Raw genomic sequence first — 25,459 nt, 5'->3', positions numbered from 1 at the left:
TCTTATTAAAACAGTAGAAAAGGTGATATATCACACTGTAGAGGTTGCCCTCTAGTGGGTTCTCCTGACACTGGCACGAGAGCCCGGTATTCAGGTTGGATCAAGTCTTTTATTCTCATCCACCAGTATGGTTTGCTTTTCAGCAATATATCGTTAGGACTTTTCAGTCCGGCGTGTCTCCGCTTTGCTCTCTCGCTCCAACTCCCACCCCGGTGTCTCGGCCCGGCTGCCGCTAATAAGCATGGCAGGTGATTGGATGATCAGCCCCAGCTGGGTAATCCAATCACCTACGGCAGGCCCGCAGACCACGCCCCCCTCCACACACACTATTATTAAATCATATTGTCCACAACAAAGGATAAGGGGCGGTATAGATCGGTTGGTAGAGTGGCCGTGCCAGCAACTTGAGAGTTCCAGGTTCGATCCCCGCTTCTCCCATCCTCGTCACTGCCGTTGTGTCCTCGGGCAAGACACTTTACCCACCTGCTCCCAGTGCCACTCACACTGGTTTAAATGTAACTTAGATATTGGGTTTCACTATGTAAAGTGCTTTGAGTGACTAGAGAAAAGCACTATATAAATATAATTCACTCACACATACTGTATTAAAAAGTAAAACACGTTTTCGGACCACTAAAAAAAAAAGCGGCAAACTGTTTTAACCCAAGACGATTATAAACTTCCAGAGACGTTCCCCTCATCCTCAGGAAGTTAAACGGGTTTTAAAATGCAGCTCTAAGACCATGAACAGGTGTGTCGAAGTGGAGGGGAGCGTATCGAGACCCCTAAGCACAGCAGGGCCCATGGGCTTTGGTAAAGTTTGAGGATTTTCTGTCATTTAAATATGTACCATATTCTCCGGACTATAAGGCACACTTAAAATATAATTTTTTTTTAATCAAAACTCGACAGTGCGCCTTATAACCCAATGCGCCTAATGTACGGAATACTTCTGGTTTTGCTTACCAACCTCGAAGCAATTTTATTTGGTACATGGTGTAATGATGAGTGTGACCAGTAGATGGCAGTCAAACATAAGAGATACGTGTAGACTGCAATGTGACTCAAGTAAACAACACCAACATTTTTGATATGTTCCATTGAAAATATAGAACATTACGCGCTCAAAAATCTATCAAAATGTTTTAGTACGACTTTTTTAAGCTATGAAGCCACACCGCTCGATGGATTGTACTGTGCTTCAACATAGGAGTATTATTATGGTGTGTGTATAAGGTAAGACATATTATCTGCCGTTTTGTTTCACAATATTATGCAAAGGCAACGTTTTGTTACCTTCTGGTACCTGCTGATGTGTATTTGGGATCTGCATAAGTCCTGAAAAATTGCGCATGTCCACCTTTGTAGTCCTTGATAAGCTTCTTCTTTTTCTCTATCTTCTTGTTATGGGACATTCATCCTCCGTTGTTGCCATTTCTAATATAAAGTAAAGTTCTAACTTATATGTCAGTAAACTCGCTATGAAAGCGCTAAAACATACCGGTGTAGTGAGTTTGCATTATTCACCCAAGGAACTTTAGTTATTAGAGAGTTCCGGTCGGACGGTTTTTCACGGGACACATTTCCGGTGTGCCCTGTAGTCCGGAAAATGAAATCAAAACGACATCATAAATGTTAAGATGTAAATATAACTGTATTATTGAGCAATAATAAGGTTGCTTGAATCAAATCTACCTACATCCTCCTGTTGAAAAGAAAAATGGTTTGTTACACCTTAAAGGCCTACTGAAATGAATTTTTTTTATTTAAACGGGAATAGCAGATCCATTCTATGTGTCATACTTGATCATTTTGCGATATTGCCATATTTTTGCTGAAAGGATTTAGTATAGAACAACGTCGATGAAGTTCGCAACTTTTGATCTCTGATAAAAAAAAAAACCTTGCCCCTACCGGAAGTAGCGTGACGTTGTCAGTTGTTCACTCCCTCATATTTTCCTATTGTTTTCAACGCAGCTAGAGCGATTCGGACGATTACCCCATTAATTTGAGCGAGGATGAAAGATTCGTGGATGAGGAACGTTAGAGTGACGGACTAGAATGCAGTGAAATACATATTTTTTTTCGCTCTGACCGTAACTTAGGTACAAGCTGACTCATTGGATTCCACACTTTCTCCTTTTTCTATTGTGGATCATGGATTTGTATTTTAAACCACCTCGGATACTATATCCTCTTGAAAATGAGAGTCGAGAACGCGAAATGGACATTCAGTGCCTTTTATCTCCACGACAATACATCGGCGAAATGCTTTAGCTACGAGCTAACGTGATAGCATCGTGCTTTAACTGCATATAGAAACAAAAAAATAAACCCCTGACTGGAAGGATAGATAGAAAATCAACAATACTATTAAACCGTGGACATGTAAATACACGGTTAATGCTTTCCAGGCTGGCGAAGGTTAACAATGCTGTGCTAACGACGCCATTGCAGCTAACTTAGCAACCGGACCGCACAGAGCTATGCTAAAAACATTAGCTCTCCACCTACGCCAGCCAGCCCTCATCTGCTCATCAACACCCGTGCTCACCTGCGTTCCAGCGATCAGCGGAAGGACGAAGGACTTCACCCGATGCGTTTGGCGGCCCGGTGACGTAGGAAGTCAAGGTGAGGTCGGCGGCTAGCGCGTCTGCTCTCCAACAAAGTCCTCCTGGTTGTGTTGCTGTAGTCCGCTGCTAATACACCGATCCCACCTACAACTGTCTTCTTTGCAGCCTTCATTGTTCATTAAACAAATTGCAAAAGATGTCCAGAATACTGTGGAATTATGAAATGAAAACAGAGCTTTTCGTATAGGATTCTACGGGGTACCATAACTTCCGTTAAACTGACTTCGTCACGCGCATACGTCATCATACCGCGACGTTTCAGCCGGATATTTCCCGGGAAATTTAAAATGTCACTTTATAAGTTAACCCGGCCATATTGGCAAGTGTTGCAATGTTAAGATTTCATCATTGATATATAAACTATCAGACTGCGTGGTCGGTAGTGTTAACGTGTGTTGTTCTCCAATGAACACTTTACGACAGTTCTATGTTTCCCTTTACGGCTATTCATGCTGGAGGCGGGGCAGTGGGGGCTGCTGGGAAATGGCTTGTCCTGGAGGGAACTATGTTGACATGTCGGCTGCCTCAGTGTCGGAATAAAACTCAATATACTTAATATACGTTGTGTCTACTAAGTCTATATCAACATTGGTAGCAGAGGATGGTTTGAAGATGGCTGCGAACTACAGAGTACCGCCGAAGTTTGACGAAACCAGGCCGTATGAATGTTGGAAAAATGAAGTTAACATATGGGCACGAGTTACCGAACTCGACAAGAAGAAGCAGGCGCTTGCTGTGGCTTTGGGTCTGGAAGGACGAGCCAAGGATATCGCTATGGAGATACCAGCAGACGACTTGGACAAAGACACTGGTATGGCGACATTACTAGCAAAACTGGACGGTGTGTTTCAGCAAGAAGAAAAGGACCGCGCGTACGAAGCGTATTCCCAGTTTGATCGTTTAATGAAAGACAGTTCCGTTTCAATGGCAGACTACATAATTGACTTTGAGCAGCGATACAATCGAATTAAAAAGTACGACATGGCGCTTCCAGATGCTGTGTTAGCCTTCAAGTTGTTGGACACGGCCTGCCTCGATGAGAAAAACAGACAACTTGCACTAACGGCGTGCCCCGACCTAAAGTTTGCGTCCATGAAGTCGGCACTCAAGCGGATTTTTGGAGCGAAAACGGCGCCAGGTTTGTCGCACGGGATTCAACTAAACCAAGATGCAGCTTTCTTCACTGAACAACGACAACGACAAGGACAGGGAAGACGGAACACGTTTCAACAGAAGAGTGAAAGGACACCGTTGCCGGGCACCAACCCATTGGATAAGTTCGGTAAGCGTTCAAGATGTGCCGTTTGTCAAAGCACATTTCATTGGGCCAAGGACTGTCCTTACAAGAAGAACGAACAAGTAAGACTAACAGAAGACGAAAATGTAGAAGAAGTTAACATAACGTTGTTGACAAATGACCCTATGTCTGACGCTGAGATTTTCATAACTGAATCCCTGGGATCAGCCATCATAGACACGGCATGCACTCGTACAGTATGTGGGGAGAAATGGCTTGACAGTTATGTTAGTTGTCTCAGTCAAGAGCAGACAGACAAAATGATGAGGACAGAAAACACCAGTTCAAGACCATTTCGTTTTGGAGATGGCAACTTAGTATATTCCACCAGAAAAGTGAAACTACCTGCCAAAATAGGACAAACAAAATGTCACATTGAGACAGAAGTGGTCAACGCTGACATTCCACTGCTGCTGAGTAAGTCCTCACTGAAGAAGGCAGGAACTGTTTTAGATATGGAGAATGACAGAGCAGTGATGTTTAAACAGCAGATTCCTCTTGAGTTCACCAGCTCAGGACACTACTGTGTGGACATAAGAGACAAAAACAGCACAACACAGCAAATGAAAGATGACGTGATACTTGCAGCGACAGCTGAAGATGAAGTCCTGACAGTGACAGAAAACATGTCTTCAGCCGAAAAGCGCAAAATCCTTCTCAAGCTACACAAACAGTTTGGCCACGCATCTGCAGACAGGCTGCAGAGGCTAATTCAAAGCTCGGGTAATAAAGACAAGGACTGCCCCACTATTTTGCAACAAATAGTGCATGATTGTGACATATGTCAGAGATACAGCAAAGCGAAGCCGAGGCCAGCTGTTGGTCTGCCTCTAGCTACAGAATATAATGAGACGGTGGCGGTGGACCTGCATGAGTTGGAGCCAGGAGTGTGGTATCTACATGTGATCGACCAATTCACCCGGTTCAGTGCAGGAAGCATTGTGAAGACAAAGAAGGCCTCTGAAATGGTCAACGCCCTCATCCACACATGGATAAGTGTTCACGGCCCTCCTCGTATTTTGTACAGCGACAACGGTGGAGAGTTCAATAATGAAGAGTTTCGTGACATGGCCGAAAACTTCAACATCGAGACGAGGACAACAGCAGGATACAGTCCCTGGAGCAACGGGCTGTTGGAGAGACACAATCAGACTCTCACCGACATCCTACTGAAGGTGAAACGGGAAAATGGATGTGACTGGCACACTGCCCTAGACTGGGCTCTTATGGCTAAGAACTGTATGCACAGTGTTCATGGTTATAGCCCACATCAACTGGTATTTGGTCAAAACCCTAACCTTCCCTCTGTATTAATTGATAAACTACCTGCACTCGAAGGTACTACTGTTAGTGCAAGGGTAGGACAACACATATCAGCGTTGCATGCTTCTAGGAAGGCTTTCACTGAAGCTGAATGTTCAGAGAGAATAAGGAGAGCGTTACGTAAGCAGCTCAGATCCACAGATGAAAAATATGAGACAGGAGACAAGGTCTATTACAAACGAGCTGACAGTACAGAGTGGAAGGGACCAGGGATAGTTATTGGTCAGGATGGGGCTGTTGTATTTGTAAGACATGGTGGTATCCTTGTTAGAGTACATCACTTGAGGCTTAATAAGTTACACACAACTGCTCAAAGTGAGGTTCTCGATGACACAAACAGTGAGATAATTGTACAGAATCAAGCAGCAGACAGTGAAAACACAGATGTAGTGAACAGAGCCACAGGTGGCTCATTCAGTACACAAAACACAGATGCTGATAACGAACAGGAAAGTGACAGAGAGTCCAATGCAGGAGAGGGAGCTCATTCGTTAGTGACTCATAATGATGTAATTCAAACTCAAATGGAGCACAATGTCTATAATGATAACCCTGTTATTCCTGTGTCCAGTGTCAAGGTAAAAGCGGGACATACTGTAACCTTTATGAAAAGTGATGAAAGTGTTCTATGTAAAGCAAAAGTCCTAGGTAGAGCAGGCAAAGCCACAGGAGGGTATAAAAATTGGTATAACCTGCAATTTATTGAAAATGATGGGAGTCATGGTCAAAAAGAAGCTGTTGATCTGTCACGTGTGAATAGTCTCAGCATTGAGTCCGATTCAGAAGTCATGGATGCTGATGTACTTATAACAAAAGACATATCATTTGATGAAGCTAAACAAATAGAGATTGAAAACTGGAACAATAATAATGTTTTTGAAGAAGTTGAAGATACAGGCCAAAGATGTGTTTCCACCCGTTGGGTCTGTAGTCTAAAAGAAACTGAGAACGGTATTGTGCCTAAAGCTAGACTTGTAGCCAGGGGTTTTGAAGAGTTCAATATCCAACAGGTGCAAAAAGATTCACCAACCTGTGCTTCTGAATCCCTGAGGTTATTGCTAGCAGTGATTAGCCAAAATCAGTGGAAGGTCCATTCTATGGACATTAAATCTGCCTTTTTGCAAGGCATGGAGTTATCAAGGGACATTCATGTTCACCCCCCCCCAGAAGCAAACAGTAAAGGGGTGCTATGGAAACTTAAGAAATGTGTATATGGTCTTGCTGATGCATCACTTTATTGGTATAATAGAGTGAAAGAAATAATGCTGAGCACAAGTGGTAAAGTGTCACAAGTGGATCCTGCAGTCTTTTATTGGTTGGATGAACAATGCAAAGTTAAAGGGGTACTTGCATGTCATGTGGATGATTTTCTCTGGGCAGGTTCACAAAACTTTGTAACTGATGTGATTCCTCGACTGAAGTGTGCGTTCCGTGTGGGACGTGAGGAACATGATAATTTCTGCTATGTAGGAATGGACATTGCCACTGTAAATGGTGTAATTGAGATGAATCAGCAGGGCTATATTGACAACATGCAACCCATAAACATGCAGCCAGCACGTGCTATACAGAGAGATTCAGCTCTTAGTGAAACGGAAAGAGAGCAGCTGAGATCAAAAATAGGACAAATTCTTTGGGTTGCAAAACAAACTAGACCTGATGTTATGTTTGACGCTTGTATTTTGGCATCTATTCTGAAAAATGCTACTGTGCAGTCCATTCATGATGCAAATAAGGTGATTCGTAAACTTAAAGCAGGAAAGGTTACTCTGAAATTTCAACATTTGGGTAATAATGATGCTTTGAACTTGACTGTCTTCAGTGATGCCTCGCTGGGAAACTTGCCTGATGGAGGTACTCAAGGAGGGACATTGATCACTCTCATGGGGGAAAACGGGAAGTTTTCTCCTCTCTGTTGGCAATCTAAGAGGATCAGGCGTGTGGTGCGGAGCACCCTTGCGGGAGAGACACTCGCTATGTCGGATGGAATAGACAATGCTATTTTCCTTTCTACTCTTTTTTCGGAGCTCACTACTGGGACCACCAAATTAAATGCTCCCACGTTGGTCTGTGTGACTGACAATCACTCTCTTTATGATGCCCTTAAGTCCACTAAACAGGTCACAGAGAAGAGACTTCGGTTGGATATAAGCGGGATCAAGGAGCTCATTCAGAGTAAAACAATCAAAAAGGTGCTCTGGTCAGTGACAAAAGCCCAACTAGCTGACTGTCTGACGAAAAAGGGGGCATCATCCCTAGTGCTCTTGAAAGCACTATGTGAAGGACTGTGGAATCCACCCTAATTGGAATTCACCCTAATTGTTGTTTAAAAAAAAAAAAAAAAAAAAAAAAAAAAAACACAGGCGAGAATGCTGATTGTATTTTGTTATTTTCTTGAATGTTTTTCAATTGCCTTTTCCCTTGTTGCACTTGGCTTTTGTTTTTCTTATTTTAAAGAAAGAAGAGGGAGATTGTTAACGTGTGTTGTTCTCCAATGAACACTTTACGACAGTTCTATGTTTCCCTTTACGGCTATTCATGCTGGAGGCGGGGCAGTGGGGGCTGCTGGGAAATGGCTTGTCCTGGAGGGAACTATGTTGACATGTCGGCTGCCTCAGTGTCGGAATAAAACTCAATATACTTAATATACGTTGTGTCTACTAAGTCTATATCAACAGGTAGTAGTGGCTTTCAGTAGGCCTTTAAGTTTCAAGCTCCGCATTCAACACAGACATCATAATGAGGTGATGGATGAAAGTTAAAAATACAATAAATCTACCCTTGGCAGTATTTCAATCAATCAAACAATCAACAATATGTATACTTTTGACCCAGCAGATTTGCTCACATTTTCAGTAGAGCCATAATAAATTCATAAAAGAAGCAAACTTCATGAATGTTTTTTGTGACCAACAAGTATGTGCTCCAATCACTCTATCACAAAAAAATAAGAGTTGTAGAAATGATTGGAAACTCAAGACAGCCATGACATGATGTTCTTTACAAGTGTATGTACACTTTTGACCACGACTGTATGTATGTATGTATACACACACAGTATATGTGAAGTATATATTTTCTTAATTGAGTCTTGAAAATTTTAATTAAAAATCCTGATTCGAATGTGAATTATTTTTTGTTGAGCACCCCATTATACAGTATTTCATTATTACTGATATTTCAGAAAAAGTCCAACATTTAATGTCAATTGTTCCTTCCATAGAGCCGTGTCCACCTACCGCTGTCTCCAGTGCCATGAACTGCGAGGCAGAGATTGCCGTCATATCGTGGAGCGGCTCTGCCGCTGCTGAATTCTACACCGCCACAATAACACGGGAAGACGGTCAGACTCACAGCTGCTGGTCTGAGAGTGTGCAGTGTGGCGTGCCAGACATCCCGTGTGGAGAGAATTACACGGTCACTGTCGTCGCCTCCAATGAGAATTGTCACTCGGAGTCCAGCGAGGAGAGCATATTACAGTCAGGTGAGTTTTTAATTTTTACTGTATTTGAGGTATCAACTACATGACCACTTCTCTTCAATAGGACCAGTATTATATATATATATATATATACACTACCGTTCAAAAGTTTGGGGTCACCCAAACAATTTTGTGGAATAGCCTTCATTTCTAAGAACAAGAATAGACTGTCGAGTTTCAGATGAAAGTTCTCTTTTTTCTGGCCATTTTGAGCGTTTAATTGACCCCACAAATGTGATGCTCCAGAAACTCAATCTGCTCAAAGGAAGGTCAGTTTTGTAGCTTCTGTAACGAGCTAAACTGTTTTCAGATGTGTGAACATGATTGCACAAGGGTTTTCTAATCATCAATTAGCCTTCTGAGCCAATGAGCAAACACATTGTACCATTAGAACACTGCAGTGATAGTTGCTGGAAATGGGCCTCTATACACCTATGTAGATATTGCACCAAAAAGCAGACATTTGCAGCTAGAATAGTCATTTACCACATTAGCAATGTATAGAGTGTATTTCTTTAAAGTTAAGACTAGTTTAAAGTTATCTTCATTGAAAAGTACAGTGCTTTTCCTTCAAAAATAAGGACATTTCAATGTGACCCCAAACTTTTGAACGGTAGTGTATATATATATATGTATATATATATATATATATATATATATATATATATATATATATATATATATATATATATATATATATATATATATATATATATTTGTATTAACACTAAAACATTGGTCAAACAGGCCCATTAGTGGTGTAGTAGTTCACATACAGTAGATACTTCCATGCAACAAAGGTGGTGCAAGAGTCACAGACTCACAGTCAACGCCCTATCCCAGTTCAACTGTGATTATGGGAATGTTGTCACAAGTCAGCTGAGACACACCAAAATTGGTGTGAAACCTAAAGGCATAGTTTCAAGTAGGGCTGGGCGATATGGACGAAAAAGTATATCTCGATATATTTTGACTTAAACTCGATATTCGATATATATCTCAATATAATTTTCGGTGGAAGTATATGTGGAAGTCGCTTCCTAGCGTTACCACTGACATATACTTCACAGGAGCCAGGCGTGCCAAGTTGAACAAAGTTTTAGTGTACATATATTTTTATCAAAGTCTTTCTCCACCAGAACGCGACTTTTCAGTCACGTCCGTATCCTCTCTCCCCTCCTGCTCCCGGCCGCTTACTGTTAAAGACAGCAGATGATTAGATTAACACGTACCACCTGTGAAATCTAATCACCTGCCAGCTGTGTCTCGCCGTCAGCCCAGGCCCCGCCCCTGCCCGATGGTGATCGTCCTCAGCACCATGGATAGAGGCGTTTGGTCATTTTAACGTGAAATAAATTATATCGATATTACGATATTTTCTTAATTAATATTTTGTTTAAAAATATAACGATATATCTTACAAAGTCGATATATCGCCCAGCCCTAGTTTCAAGTAAACCAAACATTTCTAACCAATTTCAAAGTTGTTGTTATAGGCTTGTGTTTAGGGCTGCAGCTACCGATTGTATTTGTATTTGAAGTTCTGGTGCACTCCATGCGGTCTGGATTTTATAAATTTTTTTAGTTACACTCAAATGATTATTTGATGCGACATAATATCAATCAGAGCTTTTTTCTAATCGAATGAATCATTTTGATTGATTAATCATTGAAGCCCTTCTTGTGTTTGATCTACACTATATTGCCAAAAGTGTTTGGCCTCCTGCCTTTACTCACATATGAACTTGAAGTGGAATTGTCCAAAATGTTTTGGTATTCTGGAGAATTCAAATTTCCTTTCACTGGAACTATGGGGCCAAGCCCAACTCCTGAAAAACCAACCCCACACCACAATTCCTCCTCCACCAAATTTCAGTGCAGTCCGAAATGTAGCGTTCTCCTGGCAACCTCCAAACCCAGACTGGTCCATCAGATTGCCAGATGGAAAAGCGTGATTCATCAGTCCAGAGAAGGCGTCTCCACTGCTCTAGAGTCCAGTGGTGATGTCCTTTACACCACTGCATCTCACACTTTGCATTGGACTTGGTGAAGAAATGGCTTAGATGCAGCTGCTCGGCCATGGAAACCCATTCCATGAAGCTCTATGCATACTGTACGTGGGCTAATTGGGAAGGTCACATGAAGTTTGGACTGTGCAGAAAGTCTTTGCACTATGCGCTTCAGCATCCGCCGACCCCTCTCTGTCAGTTTACGTGGCCTACCACTTGGTGGCTGTCAGGTTCAAACACTGATGACATCTATTAAACAGACAAGAAGCAAGGAATGATGCAGAGACAGAGTTCAATATAGCTCATGAGGAGAACGCATGGAGTTGCACACTTAGTCACAGTCTCGCCCTACGCTCTAAGCAGTGGTGCCCAACCACCGGGCCGTGGCCCGGTACCGGTCCGTGGATCGATTGGTACTTACTTAATTAAAAACATTTTTTATTTTTATTTATTTATTTATTTTTTTTAATAAATCAACATAAAAAACACAAGATACTAATTAACAATTAGTTTACCAACCCAAAAAACCTCCCTCCCCCATTTACACTCATTCACACAAAAGGGTTGTTTCTTTCTGTTATTAATATTCTGGTTCCTACATTATATATCAATATATATCAATACAGTCTGCAGGGATACAGTCTGTAAGCACACATGATTGTATTTTTTAATGGCAAAAAAATAAAAAAAATAGCCTGCTGATCCTGAGCCAGAGCGGGATGGATGGATAAATATATACAATATCTGGGTATCTTTTCTAATAATGTTTATACTGTAAACCTTGAATTGTTGGAGTTTAAGTGCACCTCTCTCCTCAAGTGTGCATGTGAGTGGGTATGAGTGGATGTGTGATTGTATGTAGGTTTTGCGTGACCAAAGTATGACTGTTAAATGTGATTTTAACTGTAAAATTCAATAAAAATATTTGCAAAAAAATAAAAAATAAAAATAAAAAAAATAAAATAAAATAAAAAATACCCCCCCGGTCCGTGGGACAAATTTTCAAGCATTGACCGGTCCGCAGTTACAAAAAGGTTGGGGACTGTTCTAAGGTGCAGCCTTCGCGTCCCTCTATTTATTCAGGAGTTCCCCAGTCAACATCACTGAGGCCGCCTCTAAAAGGTGTGGTCACACATATCATGCAAAGCAGCTCCAGTACGCACAACACGTGACGGAATGTGCTGGGGCCTTGTGATTTCGCCTTCTCTCTGCTTCGTCCGCGTGCTGTCGTCTTATCTTCGTTGAGGTCCTTGAAGTCCTTGGCTGTTAGCGGGCTAAAACAAAGATAACATCTGCGGCTGAGGCCACCCCTCAGACAAGAAGTTTTGTCCTTGCACAGGTAGAAAAAGTACAGCTTGAGCACAATAGCTAATAACTATAGCAACGGACTTTAAGCATACTAAAGTTGTGTGATAACTTACACATAATTATTCTAACAGTGGCTGAGTTGATGTTGTTCCCAAACTCTTCACTTTTCTTATAATAAAGTTGACTTTGGAATATTTCACAACTGTATTTGTTGCACAGGTGGCATCCTATGACAGTTCCACGCTGGAAATCACTGAGATGGGCCCATTATTTTACAAATGTTTGTAGAAACAGTCTCCATGCCTAAGTGCTTGATTTTATGCACCGAGTGATTTATTTACATTTTTTGATTAGGACGCCTGATTCTGATCATTTGGATGGGTGGCCAAATACTTTTGGCGATATAGTGTATAGTTGACAAGCCCCTTGCCCTCCTCTCTAGCACCGTGTGTACCCAATGACGTGGACGTGATGCTGGACTGTACCAGCAACGAGGCTGTCGTCACCTGGAACGCCACCAAGGGGACCTTGTCCTACAAAGTGACCGCTCAGAGCTCACTGGGGACTCAGTCCACCTGCGAGAGCGCCGAGCCAACCTGCACCTTGACCAACTTGACCTGCGGGCAGTTTTACTTAGTCCAAGTGGTGGCAGAGGGTGAGGTCTGCAGCAGTTTGCCCAGCCCCGCCGCACGGTTCAAATCAGGTAAAAAAGGAAACATCGATTTTTTTTAATATTGTGTATTTCAGAGAAACAATATTCACATTTACTTGACTTTTTATGTACGTCTTAGTTCCCTGCACACCAGATATTGGCTCAGTGGTTCTAGACTGCTTCACCGGAGCTGCCTTACTGGACTGGGGCTTCGCTGAGGGGGCATTGAACTACTCGGCCACAGCCACGTCCTCCAATGGTCATGTTTCTACCTGCAGCTCCAATCATAGCGACTGTGAGCTGCTGAACCTCCAGTGTGGTCAAACATACACTGTTGTCACTGTTGCATCGGACCAGGGATGCAGCAGCCCGCCTAGCAACAGTTTGCTGCTTGAATCAGGTATGCTTTATGCTTAATTAATCATCTAAATAACTTTTTTTTTTTTTTTTAAACTAAAAGGTAAAAAGATCAAGAATGTGTTCACAGACAAAGCGATTAGGAGTGACAGATTGTTTGGTAAACGTATAGCATGTTCTATGTTATAGTTATTTGAATGACTCTTACCATAATATGTTACGTTAACATACTAGTTGGTTATTTATGCCTCATATAACGTACACTTATTCAGCCTGTTGTTCACTATTCTTTATTTATTTTAAATTGCATTTCAAATGTCTATTGTTGGTGTTGGCTTTTATCAAATACATTTTCCCAAAAAATGCAACTTATACTCCAGTGCGACTTATATATGTTTTTTCCTTCTTTATTATGTATTTTCGGCCGGTGCGACTTATACTCCGGAGCGCCTTATAGTCCGAAAAATACAGTATATTAGATTACTATCAAAATGACTTTAAAAGTCTTACATAAGTGTTATAATGAAGGCAACACATGATGTGTCTATAAGCCTACTATCAAACTGACTTTAAAAGTCTTGTATAAGTGTTATAATGAAGGCAACACATGATGTGTCTATATTAGCCTACTATCAAAATGACTTTAAAAGTCTTATATAAGTGTTATAATGAAGGCAACACATGATGTGTCTATTAGCCTACTATCAAAATGACTTTAAAAGTCTTATATAAGTGTTATAATGAAGGCAACACATGATGTGTCTATTAGCCTACTATCAAAATGACTTTAAAAGTCTTATATAAGTGTTATAATGAAGGCAACACATGATGTGTCTATTAGCCTACTATCAAAATGACTTTAAAAGTCTTATATAAGTGTTATAATGAAGGCAACACATGATGTGTCTATTAGCCTACTATCAAAATGACTTTAAAAGTCTTATATAAGTGTTATAATGAAGACAACACATGATGTAAGTGTCTATATTAGTTATATTAGCCTACTATCAAAATGACTTTAAAAGTCTTATATAAGTGTTATAATGAAGACAACACATGATGTAAGTGTCTAATATAACATAAACGTGGACGCATGTGGAAAAGTGCAATATATTTATCTGTACAGTAATCTATTTATTTATTTATATATATTTATTTAGTTTATATATATATATTTATATATATATATATATATATATATTTATTTATATATGCACCTTATTGCTATTTTATCCTGCACTACCATGAGTTTATGTATCGAAATGTCGTTCTTATCTGTGCTGTAAAGTTCAAATTTGAATGACAATAAAAAGGAAGTCTAGTCTATATTAGCTATATTAGCCTACTATCAAAATGACTTTAAAAGCCTTATATAAGTGTTATAATGAAGACAACACGTGTAAATGTCTATATTAGCTATATTAGCCTACTATCAAAATTACTTTAAAAGTCTTATATAATGTTATAATGAAGGCAACACATGATGTAAGTGTCTATGTTAGCTATATTAGCCTACTATCAAAATGACTTTAAAAGTCTTATATAAGTGTTAAAATGAAGGCAACACATGATGTAAGTGTCTATATTAGCTATATTAGCCTACTATCAAAATGACTTTAAAAGCCTTATATAAGTGTTATAATGAAGGCAACACATGATGTGTCTATATTAGCCTACTATCAAAATGACTTTAAAAGCCTTATATAAGTGTTATAATGAAGGCAACACATGATGTGTCTATATTAGCCTACTATCAAAATGACTTTAAAAGTCTTATATAAGTGTTATAATGAAGACAACACATGATGTAAGTGTCTATATTAGTTATATTAGCCTACTATCAAAATGACTTTAAAAGTCTTATATAAATGTTATAATGAAGACAACACATGATGTAAGTGTCTAATCAATCATCAATCAATGTTTAATATAACATAAACGTGGACGCATGTGGAAAAGTGCTATATATTTATCTGTACAGTAATCTATTTATTTATTTATATATATTTTTTTAGTTTATATATATATTTATATATATATATATTTATTTATTTATATATGCACCTTATTGCATCCACACAAAGAAGGATAAAAACAACTGAAATATTCTTGATTGCTAAAACAAAGTAGATGCGGGAAATATCGCTCAAAGGAAGACATGAAACTGCTACAGGAAAATACCCAAAAAAGAGAAAAAGCCACCAAAATAGGAGCGCAAGACAAGAACTAAAACACTACACACAGGAAAACACCAAAAAGCACAAAATAAGTCAGGGTGTGATGTGACAGGTGGTGACAGTACACCTACTTTGAGACAAGAGCTATATTGATGCATGCTTGGTTATGCTTTAAAGTCATACCCAACAATTGCGACGACTTTTTACTGTCAATTGAGTTTAATGATTTCTGCTGGTGGTGTGCCTCTGCATTTTTTCAACGCAAAAAATGTGCCTTGGCTCAAAAAAGGTTGAAAAACACTGATCCATCTATCTATTTATGATATTAATTCAACATCAGACAATAGAAGTAAGGGAACTTGTCACATTTAGGAACAAATAGGCCACCCTAAGAGTGTTCTGGAGCACTCGTGGATTTTGTTCTTACCTACGAACAAATCCCAGCTAAGAAAACATTGGTGAATACAAAAATCTCCTTAAAAATTTCGTAAGTGCGCCTAAGAACAAAATGTGTTCTTAAGAAAATAATGCTGAATGAGGCCCATTGATTACTCGATGCCATTTGTGTCTTCATAGTGCCCTGCGTGCCACAGGTGGTATCAGCGGCGGTGGCGTGCAATGATAACACAGGCATTGTGTCTTGGGAAGACGGCGAGGGTGTGTCCTCCTACACGGTGCAGGCGTTTGGACCAAATGGTCACAAGATGGAGTGCAACAACACGGCACCGAGCTGCCAGCTGCCCAGCATGCACTGCGGTCAGCTTTACAACCTGACTGTGACGGCTCAGGACGGACGCTGCGATAACAGTCGCGCTTACTTCAACCTGCAGTCAGGTATTCATCCACGTGATTCTTTTTTCAAAAGATGCACAACAATTCATGTTTTTGATCATCACCCAGCGCCTTGCAGGCCCACCAATGTTAGCGCTTCCGTGCAATGCCACTCAAACGCTGCGGCGGTGGCGTGGGAGCGCGCCGGCGGCGCCGTCTCCTACCTCGCCGTCGCCGTCGCGTCAGACGGAAGCCACCGGACGGAGTGCAACGACACCACCACTTATTGCGACATGAGCCCACTGCTGTGCGGACACACCTACAATGTGAGCGTATTCGGTCAAGATGAGTCCTGTTCCGCCGTGGAAAGCGACATGACGTTCGTGCAAACAGGTACCGTTAAAATGAATGGCAGATTTCAGTTTCGGTTAACGTATTTTTATCTGGATGCCTCTTATCGTTCCTCTGCAGCTCCTTGTCCACCTCTGGACGTGGCTGTGGAATCATTATGTGAGGAGATGGCCATATCTGTGTCCTGGTCGGCCAACCCTGACGCTCAATACTTCCACGCGATGGCGGTGAGTCAAACTGGGCAAGACTCCACTGCAACTCCAGCAGCACAGTTTGCACTTTTGACCATCTGTCCTGTGGAGAGAACTACAACGTGACTGTGGCCTCTGTAAGAAATGGCTGCGAGAGCGAGCCCAGCGCTGTTGTCCCAACTTCTTCAGGTAACACTGCACTTTCTGGTGCCCGCCTATAATCCAATATTGCATTTGCAATTAAAGGCCTACTGAAAGCCACTACTAGCGACCACGCAGTCTGATAGTTTATATATCAATGATGAAATCTTAACATTGCAACACATGCCAATACGGCCGGGTTAACTTATAAAGTGCCATTTTAAATTTCCCGGGGAACTTCCGATTGAAAACGTCTATGTATGATGACGTATGCACGTGACGTCAATGGTTGAAACGGAAGTATTGGGACACATTGTATCACAATACAAACAGCTCCGTTTTCATCGCAAAATTCCACAGTATTCTGGACATCTGTGTTGGTGAATCTTTTGCAATTTGTTTAATGAACAATGGAGACTGCGAAGAAGAAAGCGGTAGGTGGGATCGGTGTATTAGCGGCTGGCTGCAGCAACACAACCAGGAGGACTTTGAGCTGGATAGCAGACGCGCTATCCGACGCTAGCCGCCGACCGCATCGATGATCGGGTGAAGTCCTTCGTCGCACCGTCGATCGCTGGAACGCAGGTGAGCACGGGTGTTGATGAGCAGATGAGGGCTGGCGTAGGTGGAGCGCTAATGTTTTTATTATAGCTCTGACAAGGTCCCGTAGCTAAGTTAGCTTCAATGGCGTCGTTAGCAACAGGCTTCGACAGGCGGCACAGCATTAACGGTGTAGTTACAGGTCCAGTGTTTGGTTCGGTGTCTCCTGATAGTAGTATTGTTGATCTTCTGTCTATCCTTCCAGTCAGGGGCTTATTTATTTTGTTTCTATCTGCATTTAAGCACGATGCTATCACGTTAGCTCCGTAGCTAAAGTGCTTCACCGATGTATTGTCGTGGAGATAAAAGTCACTGTGAATGTCCATTTCGCATTCTCGACTCTCATTTTCAAGAGGATATAGTATCCGAGGTGGTTTAACACGCGAAGTCCCAGAGAAGGGTCAATTGACATTTTTACCTAGAAAACACACAAGAGGGTCATTTGACCCCTAGTCCCCCCTGTGGACACTCCTTTTGTTATGAAAATGTGGCTGTTAGTGGCACACGGCAGGGGGCCACTTGAGCCTGTGTGGGGGAGGGGACCTTACAGCTCAAGCTTTAGTTCTGAGGTAGGTTGTGTGTGTTTTTGCAAGGATCAACAGAATGAAGGGATCAACACTCTGACATTTATTGTTAAAAAAAATACAAAACAAAACATATTTACAAAGAATGAAAAAGCAACTGTTTTCCCAGTTTTGGTGTGGAGGGTTGTTGCAGAAGCAATTGTTATTTTTGTGTGCCAAAAATAGTTTAAAAAAAAAAATTTACAAAGAAAAAAGCATATTTACAAAGAATGAAAAACCATGTCCATGTAAACGTGACTGACATACATTTGAGCAGTCACTCACAATCCTGGCACTGCCATTGCTCCTTTCGGCATTTCCCACATGTATAATTTTTCTGTCTACCTAGACAAACTGCCCCTAACAGCCTCATTACCATAACAAAATGAGTGATTAGTGTATTCGGGAAAAGCGTCGGGCCAAATGACCCCTCTCTGGGTCTTCTAGGTAGACAGAAAAATGCTGGGACTTCTAGTGTTAAAATACAAATCCGTGATCCACAATAGAAAAAGGAGAAAGTGTGGAATCCAATGAGCCCTTTTACCTACGGTCAGAGCGAAAAAAGATACGTCCTGCACTGCACTCTAGTCCTTCACTCTCACGTTCCTCATCCACGAATCTTTCATCCTCGCTCAAATTAATGGGGTAATCGTCGCTTTTTCGGTCCGAATCGCTCTCGCTGCTGGTGTAAACAATGGGGAAATGTGAGGAGCCTTTCTACCTGTGACGTCACGCTACTTCCGGTACAGGCAAGGCTTTTTTTATCAGCGACCAAAAGTTGGGAACTTTATCGTCGTTGTTCTGTACTAAATCCTTTCAGCAAAAATATGGCAATATCGCGAAATGATCAAGTATGACACATAGAATGGATCTGCTATACCCGTTTAAATAAAAACATTTCAATTCAGTAGGCCTTTAACCAAACAGCCCGATTGTATCGACAGCTGGGGTGTCAAACTCATTTTAAAACGGGGGCCACGTGGAGAAAAATCACGGCACAATAACTTAAAAATAAAGACAACTTCTGTTTATTTTCTGTTATGAATCTGTCCTTTAAGGTACTGTTATGATCCGTTGCTCGGACTCAGTTCCTGTTTTGTGGACCCCTGGGCCGGATAAAACCGGTTTGCGGGCCTTATCAGGCCCTCGGGCTGTACTTTTGACACCCCAGAAGTATATTTGTGGGAAATCAATTCTGATTGTTCATGCATGCATTTCTGCAGCTCCTTGCGTGCCCACCAATATCAACACACACCTGGACTGTGTGACCAACTCCGCCTGGGTGATGTGGAATGCTGCTGAAGGAGCTCTCAGCTACTTTGTGCAGGCCGAGGGCGTCGGAGGTCACAACTCCAACTGCACCTCCACCTCATCTACGTGTAGTGTTCCGGATCTGAAATGCGGGACGCGTTACACCTTCCACGTGACTGCTGTCAACCAACACTGCCACAGTAATCACAGTACCACCTTGGAGCTGGAGACAGGTACACCGTATAACAACAATAATATACAGTCACTCATTTTGCACTTGATGACGTAAGACTCCCAACAATACCAATGATAGAATGATACATTCAAAGATATTCTAAAAGTAGTACCTGAACGTTCGTTTTCGTCCTGGTCGTGGAACTGTGGACCAGCTCTATACTCTCGGCAGGGTCCTTGAGGGTGCCTGGGAGTTTGCCCAACCAGTCTACATGTGCTTTGTGGACTTGGAGAAGGCATTCGACCGTGTCCCTCGGGAAGTCCTGTGGGGGAGTGCTCAGAGAGTATGGGGTATCGGACTGTCTGATTGTGGCGGTCCGCTCCCTGTATGATCAGTGTCAGAGCTTGGTCCGCATTGCCGGCAGTAAGTCGGACACGTTTCCAGTGAGGGTTGGACTCCGCCAAGGCTGCCCTTTGTCACCCATTCTGTTCTGAACTTTTATGGACAGAATTTCTAGGCGCAGTCAGGGCGTTGAGGGGATCTGGTTTGGATTAGGTCTCTGCTTTTTGCAGATGATGTGGTCCTGATGGCTTCATCTGGCCAGGATCTTCAGCTCTTACTGGATCGGTTCGCAGCCGAGTGTGAAGTGACTGGGATGAGAATCAGCACCTCCAAGTCCGAGTCCATGGTTCTTGCCCGGAAAAGGGTGGGGTGCCATCTCCGGGTTGGGGAGGAGATCTTGCCCCAAGTGGAGGAGTTCAAGTACCTCGGAGTCTTGTTCACGAGTGAGGGAAGAGTGGGTGGTGAGATCGACAGGCGGATCGGTGCGACGTCTTCAGTAATGCGGACGCTGTATCGATCCGTTGTGGTGAAGAAGGAGCTGAGCCGGAAGGCAAAGCTCTCAATTTACCGGCCGATCTACGTTCCCATCCTCACCTATGGTCATGAGCTTTGGGTTATGACCAAAAGGACAAGATCACGGGTACAAGCGGCCGAAATGAGTTTCCTCCGCCAGGTGGCGGTTCTCTCCCTTAGAGATAGGGTGAGAAGCTCTGTCATCCGGGAAGAGCTTAAAGTAAAGCTGCTGCTCCTCCACATGGAGAGGAGCCAGATGAGGTGGTTCGGGCATCTGGTCAGGATGCCACCCGAACGCCTCCCTAGGGAGGTGTTTAGGGCACGTCCGACCGGTAGGAGGCCACAGGGAAGACCCAGGACACGTTGGGAAGACTATGTAGTTTAACTCACTCACTCCAAAGAAGACTACGTAGGTGAGCTCGGATCCTAATACTGTTCAAATTTGCTGACACATCATATTTGTTTTCCCCTGCAGGTCCTTGCGCTCTGACCTCAATCAGCGCAGTGACACGATGCAACAGTGACGTCGTCCTTGTGGAATGGGAGATGTCGGACGAGACCCCCGTTTACATTGTCACAGCTGAGGGCCACGACCAGTCCTTCACTTCCTGTAACAGTACATCCAGTTCCTGCGAACTCCGGGATATCCACTGTGACATGCACTACAGCATCATTGTGTCAGCCTCCTCTGACAAGTGCAGCAGCCTGAGAAGTCCACCGGCGATGATCAAAACCGGTACACAAGTTTTTATTTACAGTACTGGTCAAAAGTTGACATACACTTGTAAAGAACATAATGTCATGGCTGTCTTGAGTTTCCAATCATTTCTACACTGCAAAAACTGAAATCTAAGTAAGATGAAATATCTCAAATAAGGGTGATATTTGCTTATTTTCTGTCTGATAAGATAATTCTTCTCACTAAGCAGATTTTATGTTAGTCTTTTACTTGTTTTAAGTGTGTTGGTCCTAAATGATCTCAGTAAGATATTACAGCTTGTTGCTGAGATTTGATGACCTATATTGAGTCAAACATGCTTGAAACTAGAATATCAACTGTTGCAAAGCTGTGTCATCAACACTCACAAGTATACAACTGCTTTTTTAAAGTAATCATTTCTTACTTCAAGCATGAAAAAAAAAATCATAATGCCGAGCGCATATCATTATGTCAAGATAATGGCACTGGCATTTACTTCATTTAAGAATATTTTTCAGCATATTGAGCAAAAAGTTCTCTTTTTTTTCTACCAAGAAAAGTGCACTTGTTCTTAGTGAGAATATACTTATTTTAAGGTATTTTTGGGTTCATTGAGGTTAGCTAATTTTACTTGTCTTGACTAGCTGAATTTTCTTGTTCTATTGGCAGATAATTTTGCTTAGTTTAAATAAAATACCCCTCATTTTTATATGTTTTTTTCTTGTTTTTGAACACTGACTTTTTGCAGTGCACAACTCTTGTTTTTGTTTCATCTGACATCACATGGACAAAGATAAGACCTTCTGGAGGAAAGTTCTGTGTTCAGATGAAACAAAAATGGAGCTGTTTGGTCACAATACCCAGCATTATGTTTGGAGGAGAAAAGGTGAGGCCTTTAATCCCAAGAACACCAAGCCTACCGTCAAGCATGGTGGTGGTAGTATTATGCTCTGGGCCTGTTTTGCTGCCAATGGAACTTGTGCTTTACAGAGAGTAAATGGGACAATGAAAAATGAAGATTACCTCCAAATTCTTCAGGACAAGCTAAAATCATCAGCCCGGAGGTTGGGTCTTGGGTACAGTTGGGTGTTCCAACAGGACAATGACCCCAAACACACATCAAAAGTGGTAAAGGAAGGACTAAATCAGGCTAGAATGAAGGTTTTAGAATGGCCTTCCCAAAGTCCTGACTTAAACGTGTGGACAATGCTGAAGAAACAAGTCCATGTCAGAAAAGCAACACATTTAGCTGAACTGCACCAATTTTGTGGTCAAAAATTCAAGCAGAAGCTTGTGGATGGCTACCAAAAGCGCCTTATTGCAGTGAAACTTGCCAAGGGACATGTAAGCAAATATTAACATTGCTGTATGTATACTTTTGACCCAGCACATTTGCTCACATTTTCAGTAGACTCATAATAAATTCATAAAAGAAGCAAACTTCATGAATGTTTTTTGTGACCAACAAGTATGTGCTCCAATCACTCTATCACAAAAAAATGTAGAAAGTATTGGAAACTCAAGACAGCCATGTTCTTCTTATGTTCTTTACATGTGTATGTAAACTCACATACATTTTATTTGTTTATTTATTTTGAATGTGCTTGCTTGAGATGCCGAGACTCCAATCCTCCATGTGAGCAATTGATGCCGATCCACTCTCTTTAATTAGCCCCCTGCGCCCCACAAAACCTGACTGCGGTACCAGCTTGTGAGGAGAACGGCGCCACGGTGACGTGGGCCCACTCCCCCGTGGCCACGTCATACCAGCTGACAGCCACAGGGGCAGACGGACACGTGGCGAACTGCAACAGCTCCGTCAATAACTGCACCCTCGCCAATCTGCACTGTGGCCAGCCCTACAGTTTGAGCCTCACCGCCAGGGGAGAGAACTGCACCAGTGAACCTACCACTGCATCCTTCACAGCAGGTGAACTGATCAGATATTTCACATTTGTGCTGGCTTTTTCACATAAATAATGAATGTGTTGCTTTTATTCATAAATAGGATATATATACGAGAAAAAAACACTCACATTTGTGGGTTATCAACTGTGATATACACAATTATTTATAGTAGGTTCCAGCTAATCAGATTCATAGGCGCCGATGGGATTGACGACAATATTCAATCTATAAAATAATTTTTGAAAAATCAATCTTGTTGGTTTGGTACGTTATACATACTAATAAAGTCACAAATCATAGAGTCTCTAATTAACAAAACCTTACCAAACTTCCATTGCGTCAAATAATGAACTAATGACACAATCATCTTGACTTTGAACGCACTGAACGCCAGCGAATGAAATGCATACTTACTCAACAGCCATGCATGTCACACTAAGGGTGGCAGTATGAACAATGCCAACACTGTCATAAAAGTAAAACCACACTAAACGACAAAGACAAAACACATTTTGGAAGAATGTTTGCACCGCAACACAACATAAACACTACAGAACAAATTCCCAGAATTCCCTGCAGCACCAACTCTTCCGGGACGCTACAACATAAACAAATGCCATTGGTGGATCTACACTGTAATGATACCAAGTACAGGAGCGTTCCTAGTTGATACTACTATAATTTTTTAACATGACAAAATCTTATTTTGTTTTTTTAAAATTTATATTATGTTTATAAACTCAGGAAATACGTCCCTAGTCACATGAGAACTTTGAATATGACCAATGTATGATCCTGTAACTGCTTGGTATCGGATCAATACCCAAATTTGTGGTATCATCCAAAACTAATGTAAAGTATCAAACAGAAGAATAAGTGATTATTACATTTTAACAGAAGTGTAGATAGAACATGTTGAAACAGAAAATAAGCAGATATTAACCGTAAATGAACAAGTAGATTAGTAATTAATTTTCTACCACTTGTCCTTAATAATGTTGATAAAATAATAGGTAGATAAATGACACAATATGTTACTGCATACGTCAGCAGCTAAATTAGGAGCCTTTGTTTACTTACTATAAAAGACAAGTTGTCTAGTATGTTCACTATTTTATTTAAGGACAAACTTGCAATAATAAGCATATGTTTAAATCACCCTAAGATATTTTTGTTAAAATAAAGCCAATAATGCAATTTTATTGTGGTCCCCTTTATTTAAAAAAGTACCGAAAATTACCTAAATACTTTTGGTTCCGGTACCAAAATATTGGTATTATGGTATATATGGTTTCCCAAAATTATACAATATGTTGTCCTTTGACATTGTTTTTTCGGTTTTTAAGAAATTAACAATTATTATAGTGAATGTCATTTAAAAAAAAATATATATATATACGCACATACTGTACAATATTGACCTACATTCTGTTCATATACTGTCATCTTTATCAATGATTGTATTACAGAAATCTTCTGCATATAACTTATCAAATATGTTCATTTTATATCTAATATTGCATTTTATTTTTTTAATTCTCTATTATATGTGTCAGGGCTGTTGTCCAAGATTTGATAAAACTGTAGGACAAGCGGTACAAAATGGATGGATGCATATAGGTGCTGTTTTTCTTCATCAAGTCTTCATCTGGTTAATTGCAGTAGTTCTAAATAAGTTAAATACTGTAAATGTATATGTGCAGGTTTCAGTTAGTGGTTTATATTCATGCCAAACACAATTTCTACTATTGTAATACACAGTTTGGGCGTTAAAATATTATTATGATGATTCAAATAATAACATGATTTTTTCTGACACTCAAAATAGAGATGAGTACCAAATTCAGTTTTTTTTTATAGGTACTGACCAAATTCGGTACAACAGAGTACCGAACCGATTCATGTAACATCCAACGGCACCATATTTTAATACCTTTGTTGCATGTGACGTCACATCCGGTGGCAAACTGGGCACCGGCTCAAGCACTTGACAGGTAAACAGACGTAATAATATAAGTTAATGTTGACATTTCTAATGCCAACAAAGCAAGCATGCCCGATAGAAAGCGCTCAAAAGTAATAATACTCCACTTTCTTGAAATGCACCAGCTCAATGCTATTTTACATCGGCAACATGATACCGGTTAGCATTAGCGATTTTACATGGCGATTTCAACACCTCCAAATTTGGTTGTCAAAAATTCAGCTAAAATGCGCGTTACAATCAAACAGCCTGTAATGAGCACACAATTTACAGGCAAACACTTTGTAGGGCTCAACATACGACTAGACTGGTACATTCAACTTAATAGGATAGGATAGAATAGGTCAGGATAGGATAGGATAGGATAGGTCTTTATTGTCATTACACAAGTATCAATCAATCAATCAATCAATGTTTATTTATATAGCCCTAAATCACAAGTGTCTCAAAGGGCTGTACAAGCCACAACGACATCCTCGGTACAGAGCCCACATACGGGCAAGGAAAACTCACCCCAGTGGGACGTCAATGTGAATGACTATGAGAAACCTTGGAGAGGACCGCATATGTGGGTAGCCCCCCCCCCCCCCCCCCCCCCTCTAGGGGAGACCGAAAGCAATGGATGTCGAGTGGGTCTGACATAATATTGTGAAAGTCCAGTCCACAGCGGATCCAACACATCAGCGAGAGTCCAGTCCATAGTGGGGCCAGCAGGAACCATCCCGAGCGGAG

At 41.3% G+C, this 25,459-nt stretch overlaps 1 protein-coding gene across 1 annotated transcript in view; it reads left to right on the top strand.

The window, feature by feature from the left end:
• LOC133635404 (uncharacterized) overlaps positions 1–19,211 on the top strand; it is a 109,142-nt gene extending 89,931 nt beyond the window's left edge. Inside the window, exons 43-49 of the mRNA XM_062028581.1 lie at positions 8,477–8,737; positions 12,494–12,754; positions 12,843–13,103; positions 15,814–16,071; positions 16,138–16,401; positions 16,480–16,739; positions 19,078–19,211. Coding sequence (XP_061884565.1) covers positions 8,477–8,737; positions 12,494–12,754; positions 12,843–13,103; positions 15,814–16,071; positions 16,138–16,401; positions 16,480–16,676 — 1,502 coding nt within the window. The 3' untranslated portion in view covers positions 16,677–16,739; positions 19,078–19,211. The remainder of the gene's footprint in view (positions 1–8,476; positions 8,738–12,493; positions 12,755–12,842; positions 13,104–15,813; positions 16,072–16,137; positions 16,402–16,479; positions 16,740–19,077) is intronic.
• The last annotated feature ends 6,248 nt before the right edge of the window (positions 19,212–25,459 follow it).

Source organism: Entelurus aequoreus, linkage group LG19, assembly GCF_033978785.1.
Source record: "Entelurus aequoreus isolate RoL-2023_Sb linkage group LG19, RoL_Eaeq_v1.1, whole genome shotgun sequence".
Classification (NCBI taxonomy): Eukaryota; Metazoa; Chordata; class Actinopteri; order Syngnathiformes; family Syngnathidae; genus Entelurus; species Entelurus aequoreus.
The sequence above is the reverse complement of the archived record's forward strand: the minus strand, read 5'-3'. Positions and strand labels throughout refer to the sequence as shown.